Source organism: Medicago truncatula, chromosome 4 (assembly GCF_003473485.1).
Source record: "Medicago truncatula cultivar Jemalong A17 chromosome 4, MtrunA17r5.0-ANR, whole genome shotgun sequence".
NCBI classification, from domain to species: Eukaryota; Viridiplantae; Streptophyta; class Magnoliopsida; order Fabales; family Fabaceae; genus Medicago; species Medicago truncatula.
The window spans coordinates 31,758,634-31,768,635 of NC_053045.1; the positions used below are offsets into that span (position 1 = coordinate 31,758,634).

The following is a 10,002-nucleotide window of genomic DNA, read 5'->3' on the forward strand; positions in this document are numbered from 1 at the left end:
CATTTTCGAGATTTCTTTGTCCTGAATATAAAACTATTTAGAAAATTTCAAACATATAAATAATTTCTTTTTGAAAATACTCCACAACAGTATTGAGAGTCACTATTTCTTTTTGGAAAGTTCATGCAATTATATTAAGAGTAATGATATATAGACACCCTTAGATGACAATACACCATTTGACACCCACACAAAAATCTGACACGTAGTCACGTGAACTCCACACAAGCACACTTTCTCTTTTATCTCCTCTTCTCTCTTCCTAATGCATGAGGTGTACAGGGATGTATGGGAATAAAGGATGTCTATGTATCATTACTCTTATATTAATAAAAACTATTCTAGGTAGAAGCAGCGGCGAAGCTAATAGTATTTTTATGAGGTGGCCATGTATAAAAAAAATATAATATTTTTTTGAAACTAATATTATAATTTAACGAATAAGCAAAATAATTCACAATAACTATTAATTATATAAAATGCACTTCATAAAATACATTTAAAGAAACAATGCCGGAATATAAATGGGTTATAATTTACTAATTACTTTATTTTTTTATCCCCAAAAAAATATTAATAAAATGTTGTTTCCTTCCCTTTTTCTAATTTACTAATAAATTAATAATATTATAATTTTAATATAACAATTTTTTTAAAACAAATTAAAATGAAATATATAATACGAACGCGCAGAGTTTTAACAAAAAGATACAAATTAATTAGTCAAACAAAGCAAAAAAGAAAAACTAAATAGTAAAACCACTGATTATATAACAATAATAATGAGGTGGGCGATGGGCCTACATGAAATCTGTTTGGACGGATAGTAATAGATTAAAAAATTTGTTGGGGTTGTCGTAGTCATATTTTTATTGTTAAATAAAAAAATGTTATAATTTTGTTGGTACTTAGTCCCTCTGGTTTCTGGAAGATGGATCAATTAATTCGAATTTCAACTGAAATATAAGGAAGTTTAAATAAAAATTTATGGTTTTTTCTAGATTATCTTTGAAGAATAGTGGGTAATTTACCCACCAATCAACGAAAATGAGCAATTTGTTGGTGGGGTCAAGATAGTTCACGGATACCACTTAAAAATGTGCTTATGTGGCTAATGTGTATTGGTTGAGGTAAATTACTCACCATTCTTCCATGGGTACCCTATTTGTCACCAAAATTTATTATATCTACTATCAAATTTGGGATAGCCAAATATATATTATTAGGGATAGCAAAATATAAAAATATACATATTCATTCAATAAATATTTTTTCTTTTGGGTAGCCATAGCTACCCTTTGCTAAGAAAGAATTTGCCCTTGAGTAGAAGATGTATCAGAGATAAATAAATACAAGTCACAGGAAGGATACAATCAAAGACAAATCTTTAACAAAAACAATCAACCACAATACAATCTACTTCGGACCGACATTAAGCCAAAGGATAACGGCCCAACAAGTTGTGACCCACATCACTTAGAGGGCAATATCGTAAAGGTGCATGTGATGCCTTGTACGGCACCGCACATGCGTGCACTTAGGCTCATTCTCCACCATTGAAGCCATCTATGACTTTCTTAGACCACACCGCAAATCATGGAGGTAGTTATCAACCTCCTCGCCTATATAAGTGTGGGCCAACGTCACGCTCAAGGTATGATTCATTCATCACTTTTTCACACAAATCCACACTTTCTGATACTGACTTGAGCGTTGGAGTGCTGACGTGCCTTCAAGCACCATTCTCATGCGCCTTAGAGATAGCCTTGCTCCAAGCAGGAACACTGTGTACCGGCGCTACAACAACTACTTTTATCGGAGAACCACCGCTACATTTCCTTCCTATGTACCAGATAAATTATTTGCCGCTAGAAGGAGGGGATCATTCACTAATTCTTGTCGATTCAAACCATCTCACCATCGTATCCGTTTTCAGTTACACATTTCGTCTTCGTAACCATTTTTGCTCACACGTTCTTCACCGTAACGGTCTTTGCAGTTATGATTCCAATCAAGAACATGACAGACAAACAACCATCCCTGGCACCACTGAAGGCCAAAAATTGGAAGAAAACGATCAGGCAAGGCTGGACCAGCGGAACAAAACATCCCCACCAACTCCATCGAGGCTTCACACCGGCAACACCACACAACCTTATAGTACTAGCACAAGACAGGCTGCACCTACCACACACGAGAAGCAAAGACTTCAAGGACTATTATTGAGGAACCATTTCCAAGAGGAGAACTTCACCTAATCCTAGAATAACTCAACCGAAGTTCCTCCAACAAAGATTATATCATTGTATGATTTCAAGACAGTCCACTCAACAACAAGTCAAACCAATAACAAACCTAGACCGACTCTCTTACAAGACCCATAAAAAAAAAACCGTCAAAATGTCAAAATGACCTAGATTGGTCTAATGCGACACTGAATTCTATCCAACCCCTATTTATATGGGTTAAGATCCTCTCCATTTATATGTTTCTCCATTTCTTCAATTTGGAGAGATAAAGATACATAAAATCTTGAAAAAAGTAAAATATATTTAATGATGGTGGGACCCACTTAGTGGTATGACCCACCATCTATTTTTTGTGTCTATCTCTCTCCAACTTGCAAAACTCCATTTATTTTATCAAATGGAGAGGATCTTCACCCTATTTATATCATGTTAGATATGGAGGATGACCTCACACAAAAATAAATGATCAGTCGACTCCTATGCGACACCAACCAAAAACACAATCAATACCATAGTTTTGAAAACCGGATCGGACCGGACCGACCGGTTGAACCGGTCCGACCAGAAACCGGTTGGGTGACCGGTTCGAGTTGATAAACGGATCGGTCATGTAATCAAACCGGACTGAACTGGCGGGTTTGACAAACCGGACCGGTTTGAAGTAAAGCAGAAATTAATTGAATTAATTAAGCCAAAAAATGGCAGCGTTGGGTGTTGAACCCGCGTCCCCCAACTTGCAAGGCAATTACTTATCCACTGCAACATAAACCTCTTTTGTTTTAAAATTACTTCTTATTATTTATATATAATAACTGAACAGTTTTTTTTAGGGCAACGAAGTACACTCTATTTTTTTTAAGTAACCAAGCACACTCTTATCATTTAAATATTATTGTCCGACATCTCAAATATTTTAATAAACATTTTTTTTACAATATTTTTTTTGAAAGAATTTTTTTATTTTACTATATTTATTTGAATATGTATTACTCTCTTCGTCCATATATTTAAACACCCATTTGATTTTATTTTTGTCCTTAAATGTAAACCTTTTTTAAATTACAACACTCATTAATTATTTTAGTTTCTAAAGTGACCGAGTCACCGATTCAATCCGAGTTAATCCAGTTAAATAACTATATAAATTTAATCTAAGGACCGAGTTATCTAACCGAGTTATCCGAGTGGTTTCGATTCAGTCATGCGGTTCGACCAATGACTCAGTGGTTCGACCATTGACCCATTAACCCAGTATCCCCGCCGAGTCGATGACCGAACCGAGTTTTAAAACTATGATCAATACTACCCGAACCCACTAACACCCTCCTATTGAAAAAGATTTTGACGAGTATGGAGCCTATCTTGGAGCAATTGCCAAGAAGAGAATGCTAGTTTGGATGAGGCCTTAGAATTCTATATGCACGCCAAAACTGAACCAAATCTAGAGTGTGGGAGCCAAATAATAGGCTAACTTCATTAAGAACACCCTACTAGGATCAAGCTTTCTGCATATCCGAATTTTTAGACACCAAAAAATCCACAGTAATAATCAATTTCTCCACCAAGTCTAACTTCCTTGTTGATAAATCTCTCCTGCATATGAAGTACCACACCTATAACTCCATATCCCCCACCCTCTCTCCTTACATATCTCACACCTGAAAGAGCATATGGGAACTCACCCTCAACTGAGCCCATTCGACCCACATATCAAACCAAAAGGAAGTTTAGTTTCCATCCCCCACTTTCATAGCCACAACATATGCAAACCAATCAGTGTGTGGCCTCTCCTTGGTTCGAAGGAAGAACACATCCTTCCACAAAAGAGAGGTCCACTGTAGCTCCCCCATCTTGCTATTTACATCATCATATGTAATTGTGCCCTTTCAACCTTGGAAGATCTCGCATGCTTCTGTTTCATGGAATTCCAAATATCCTTTGATGTTACTTTATTAAGAATCATTTCAAGAATTGTCCTATCTATATATTGAAACAAATAAAATTATTGGCATTGAGATCATTCACATATTTTTCTTCCCCTAGTTTGAGTTGCTCCGCCTTTGGATTCGCCGAGGAGTGAACACCCTATTGTCATTCAAATTCTAGTACTCTTTTGAACATAGAAAGTTCTCCATTAGCATGGCACGATAGTAATAATGGCCGTCGAATTTGGGTATCGCCGGTTGTTGGAAATTGCTCGTTTCTGTCATGATCATTCTTGATTGCTTTCTTTCACTCCTGCTTTTTTTTTTTGAACAAGTTCTTTCACTCCTGCTTTACATACTCAAAAACTACGTTTTTGTTTGATCGGTCCCCAAATGTAGCTATGATGTCAATTTTTATTTTTAAAATGAAAACTAAAAAGAAACAGAGATAATACAAATATACTAATTAATTATTAAAACAAAAATTTATTAAAGTAATAATGAAAATTAAACTAATTTTTATCAAAAATTGTAAATAAAATTTGTGTTTATAGTAAATAGATATACCAATATACGAAGAGGATACACTCTTTTGAGCTGAAGTTTTTCAATAGATGGATGAGAAATGTCCCAATGCATCACTTTTGACTGTACTATGGCTATTTAGCATTTGAATGAATAAAGCTTATTTTTCTGTAAAAAAAAATAGAGGATATACTCTTTTCAGCTAATTATCAATTAAAAATTAGTTGAGTCTTGTTAAGATACTTTTGAATTTACTATGAGGAACAATCTACAATAATATGAACAATATTGGACACACTATAAAAAAAAACTTATTTTGGCCGTATGTAAAAAATGGTTATAAAGTATAGTTTGGACCACCAAATAGATTGCTCCAACTTACACCACCTCAATATAAGTCATTGATGTATTATTTATTCTAACAGACCCGATCTTATGATGAAAAAGTTGTTACAAGGTGTTATTTTAATGGTGTAAGTTGGAGCATTCTATTTAGTGGTGTAAACTAAATAAGGCTTAAATATGTATTTGATCCTTGCAATTAGGGGTCGTTTAAAAATTGGTCCATGTAATCGCTAATCTTGGCAATTTACCCCTGCATTGTTTAATCATTTAAAATTTCGTCCCTCTCCCCACTTAATCACTGCCACGCCACATGAAATTCCAAATTTACCCCTGGATTTCCAATTCTTTCTTCAATATTTTGTCCTCTTCTTAAGGGCAAAATTGAAATTTCATGTTTGGCAGTGATTGTCACGTCATCAAATTAGTGACGTGGTAGTGATTAAGTTGGTCAAAGAACTAAATTTTAAATGATTAGTGATTGCAAGACTAATTTGCAAGGATTAGCGAATACAGGGATCAATTTTTAAACGACCCCTAATTGCAAGGATCAAATACATATTTAAGCCACTAAATAATAGTGTTTTGGTGCAACATTTTTTCTTCCATTATTTTTTAGCATCTTATCGTCCATTGTCAATAGAAGCAAAAACACAAACACATTAGTACACGTCTTGACGTTGGTCTATATATGTATACTATATACAAAGAGAATGCATGATTTTGGACTTACTTTTTCACTTTAAAGGATATCAACAATATAACAAATATAATAAATTTCAAAAAAATATAACAAATATAATATAAATCTTTATATTTTCTAATGACACAACAAAATAGCACAACTATAATCGGAAAAGAAAAAGACAGCCCGTATTCTTTATATGTAGTAAAGAAAAAAAAAATGTACAGATACCTATAACTTTAATAAAAAAACAAATTATTTTAATAAAAAATTCATAAAAAATATTTTTCGTAATTTATACGCATTAATGTTATAAAAAGAGAGAACGGACGTGTACGGAGTGTCCATGCTAATCTATATATAAAAATAATACATAATTTTGGACTGATTTCTTATCTTTCAATTACATCTTTCAAATTTTTAATTTAAAAAATCAGTGAAATCTTGGTATAATTGGAAATATTTCACAAAGTTAAATCTTTTAAAAAAAAAAGAACTATAAGTTGAATCTTTACTTGATTATAGTATATTCTAAAAATTTATAACCAACTACCGTAAAGAAACGGATACATTAGGTGTTCAATAAACATATTTATAAGCAAAAAACCACTTTTTAGGTTCATTGAAGACCAAATACATTAGGTGTTCAATGAACCTAAAAAGTGGTTTTTTGCTTATAAATGTAACCGAAAGGAGTACACATTAGTTAAACGTAATATGAAAGTTAAAAATAGTGTCCGTCTTAACATTAATTATATTATGAGTCTTATTAATGAGTATCCTTGAGACACTCTTTATTTATTCTAAATTAAATAATTATTTTTTAAAAACGTTAAAGTTTCAATTTTCAATACACTTTATTACATAAACTTTTATAAAATATTATCGTTTAAAGTCTTTAACTAGTATCTGAAGTAATACGAGTAGTTAACATTTCCTTAAACTTTTACCATGGATTCATGAGTTCTTTTTGATATAGAAAAATATTATTCATGAGTTTTAAATTGATTGTGCTGATGGAGACCTTTTCTCGATCTAAGAACGTGCTCAATAAAAGAATTATTCCCGATTTAAACTATATTCAAGATACTTATTTTTTTCTCTTTTAAGAAAAAATTGCTTCTAAAAAGCATTAACAATCACCATACCGTAATAACCTTTTACGGTGAAATCAAATAGTTCAAGATATACAGTGTACTTATCTTTGAACTATTTGTACTAGTTATGTTGATAATGATAAACCTCTTCACGCAAGAAATATTTAAAGTACTAGTAGTACTGTTATCTACTATACGTAAATCATGCATGACATTTTATCCTTTCTTGTACGAGAGAAAAAAAGAATGTAGATGAATTTGGACCATTTAACAAAATGAATATGAATGTTTGGTCCTCTTATCTAGCAGACAATAAATACTTGAACATTAAACACACAGTGCCAAACAATCTATGATGATCCATGTAATGTCCACTATGAAACCTTGGAGTTCACAGTCACCTCCATCAAGACTGAGAAAAATATAGAGCCCTAGCTATAGCTCTAGACGTTTCAACTTAATTTCAATTTTCAAGTTTCAATTTCAACTTCATATTCATATATCTGAGCCTATCTGCTCTCACTTCAATTCCCAATGCCTAGCCTTCACCTACAATCTTAGTACAACCCAACCGCATGTCTTTTTTCTCTCTTTATTACTCCTATTTACTTTTATACCCCCCTTTTTCTTCAATGCCGTAAACTACCTTATCTTTCTTTCATTCCCAAGACAAGATTGATCAACGTTAATCAATCTTAAACACTCTCTATGTATACATATGCACCAAAATCAAGAGGAAGATGAAAAGAGAGGGCCATTTTGGCAATTATTATTCCTAAAAATTCTACTCAACCATTGAAAGACGACGAAACCTAAGCAAGCAACCTCTCTCTCTGCCACCTCCATGTTTTCAGAAATGTTCTGCACCAAAAACTATACGCATGTTAAATTGTTCATTAATCTCTCTCTCTCTCAATTCTCAACTCTCAACCAATCTCAACTGACTTCGTTATTTATCATAACATAACTCTATAAAAGAGTGCTTGCTTAAGAGTTGTGAAAGCATTGGAAGTAAAGAGAAGAAGAAGAAGAAGAATGGAGGGTGAGAATAATAATGAGATGAATGAAGAGGGGTCGAATGGGAATAATAGTATTTCATCAAGTTCACGATGGAACCCAACAAAAGAACAAATAAGTATGTTGGAGAATTTGTATAAGCAAGGAATAAAGACACCAAGTGCTGAAGAAATACAAGAAATCACTGCTAGGCTTAGAGTGTATGGTCACATCGAAGGAAAGAATGTCTTTTACTGGTTTCAGAATCACAAAGCAAGACAGAGACAGAAACAGAAGCAAGAAAGTATTGCTTATTTCAATCGACTTCTTCATAGACCTCAACCCATTTATCCTTCACCTATTTGTCCAAATGGTATGTTCTCAACTTCTTCCTTTTTCTAGTTCTAGGTTATAAAATTTACATGCTTTTTTCCATTTTCATATCATTGTTTTTGTTTTTATTATATTTTCATGGAAAAAAATTTCTAGGCCAAAAATAGTACTCCGTACTAGTAGATATTTCAGATTTTTAACCATGATTTTAAATTGTGCTAGCGGACTTGTGGTTATGCTGCAAATTTTTTATTTATTTTTATCTTTGTACGAACATAAAATGGTTTATGATAGAATATTATGATGTAATTTGATTCTTGTAGCGAACTTCTTATTGTTGTATCTTTTTCATGGATGCTGCAAACATCTATATTGTGGTAAAATATGGGAATATGCAGCTAATTCCTTTGAAACTGCACTTTGAATTGATGCAATCTAAAACCTTGTTTTTAACTATTAGTTATTTGTTACTTGTTAATTCAATCTCAGTTTAGAAGACATTAGCCCTCTATATAAATCCCGTTTTAGTAGAGATTAACCTTTCAATAATTAATTTCTGTAATTTTTCATGTCAAATAAATTAGTTGGTTTATACATAATTATGTTTTAATGCCTTCTAGTATTTTATTTTTCGTATTTAGTTGATTAAATATTTCCTGATGATTTAATAATCTATAGTCCAATGTATCTCATCATGCAAATATGTTTGGTGTATGTGTTCAACTGTTCATCAAAAAGATTGAACTAGTCAAGATCTTAACTAAAAAAGCATTAAAATAGGATAACTTCAAAAACAGAAACATAACCAAAGATGGAGTGATTATATTTGCTTTGTGTTTTTGTTACAAATTAAATATACATTTTAATCTAATAAAGTTTTTTTTTCCCCACTAGTATTACTTATTTCTTTCTTTACTTTACATCCTAGTATTGTACTGTAACATTGGTAATTGAATTATTATTTTTGGTTTTCAGCTATGCGTGCACCATATTGCGTACCACAACCACAAAGTCATGAAATAAGCTATTACCCTCAAAATCCAAAAGTGCTTCTACCTGCAGTAGGTTATAGAAGGAACCATGCTGAGAAAGTTATGTCAAACTCAAATGGCATGTCAAATATCTGCAATAGTCCAATGGTATATAATGAAAACATGCAACAGAGAATCCTAAACCCTAATTATGACTTTGGTTACAGTAATCAAGAAACATTGGATTTGTTTCCTCTGCATCCAACTGGCATATTGGAAGGGAAATCAACTGACCAGGTGTCTTCTATTGTTTCAGTTTCTGCTGATAGTTCCACTGATACACATTCTGGTTCTTCTCATCATGAGATCAATCAAGATCATGGTTATAATGGGAACAAACCCTTCTTTGACTTTTTTAATAATTCTGCAGGACAAGGTTCTTAGGATAGTTTGCAAGTTTTTTTTAATGTTTTCTTGCTATAAGTACAAACATGCAATTTCTAGTTTTCCACATTTTCTTAATCAATGAAATTAGTTTATGTTCTTTAGTTTATTAGTAGTACTATATTTTAGTATTTCCACCTTTTTTTAATTTAAAGAAAAATTAAAGTACTATATATAGAGTTGACATATTATGTGAGTATGGAGTATTTTATTTCCATGTTTCATGCACAACGTCCATCCATAAAACAATTCTTTTTGCAGGCTTTGAAAACATAGAAATTGAAATATATGTTTCAGTTTGTGCATGCCACTTATTTTATTGGTGGAAATGGAAAAGAACAACTAGCAAATGGAGAAAATTTGAGAACAAACATAACACTTGATCCTTATTGACATATATTTTTTTTAACATCAAACACAAATTTTATTGATCCT

The 10,002-nt window shown here is 32.3% G+C and overlaps 2 protein-coding genes across 2 annotated transcripts; both read left to right on the forward strand.

Moving 5' to 3' along the window:
* Positions 1-7,858: 7,858 nt before the first annotated feature.
* On the forward strand, positions 7,859-8,221 carry LOC25492497 (WUSCHEL-related homeobox 2). The gene has a single exon (XM_024780616.1). The coding sequence runs from the start codon at positions 7,859-7,861 to the stop codon at positions 8,219-8,221; it is 363 nt and encodes a 120-aa protein (XP_024636384.1).
* Positions 8,222-8,879: 658 nt separating this feature from the next.
* Positions 8,880-9,704, forward strand: LOC112421172 (uncharacterized). The gene has a single exon (XM_024781749.2). The coding sequence runs from the start codon at positions 9,130-9,132 to the stop codon at positions 9,565-9,567; it is 438 nt and encodes a 145-aa protein (XP_024637517.1). The 5' UTR covers positions 8,880-9,129; the 3' UTR covers positions 9,568-9,704.
* The last annotated feature ends 298 nt before the right edge of the window (positions 9,705-10,002 follow it).

Excerpts from the sequence above, each read along its gene's own strand:
- LOC25492497 (XM_024780616.1), top strand. The coding sequence starts at position 7,859 with ATGGAGGGTGAGAATAATAATGAGATGAATGAAGAGGGGTCGAATGGG.
- LOC112421172 (XM_024781749.2), top strand. The coding sequence starts at position 9,130 with ATGCGTGCACCATATTGCGTACCACAACCACAAAGTCATGAAATAAGC.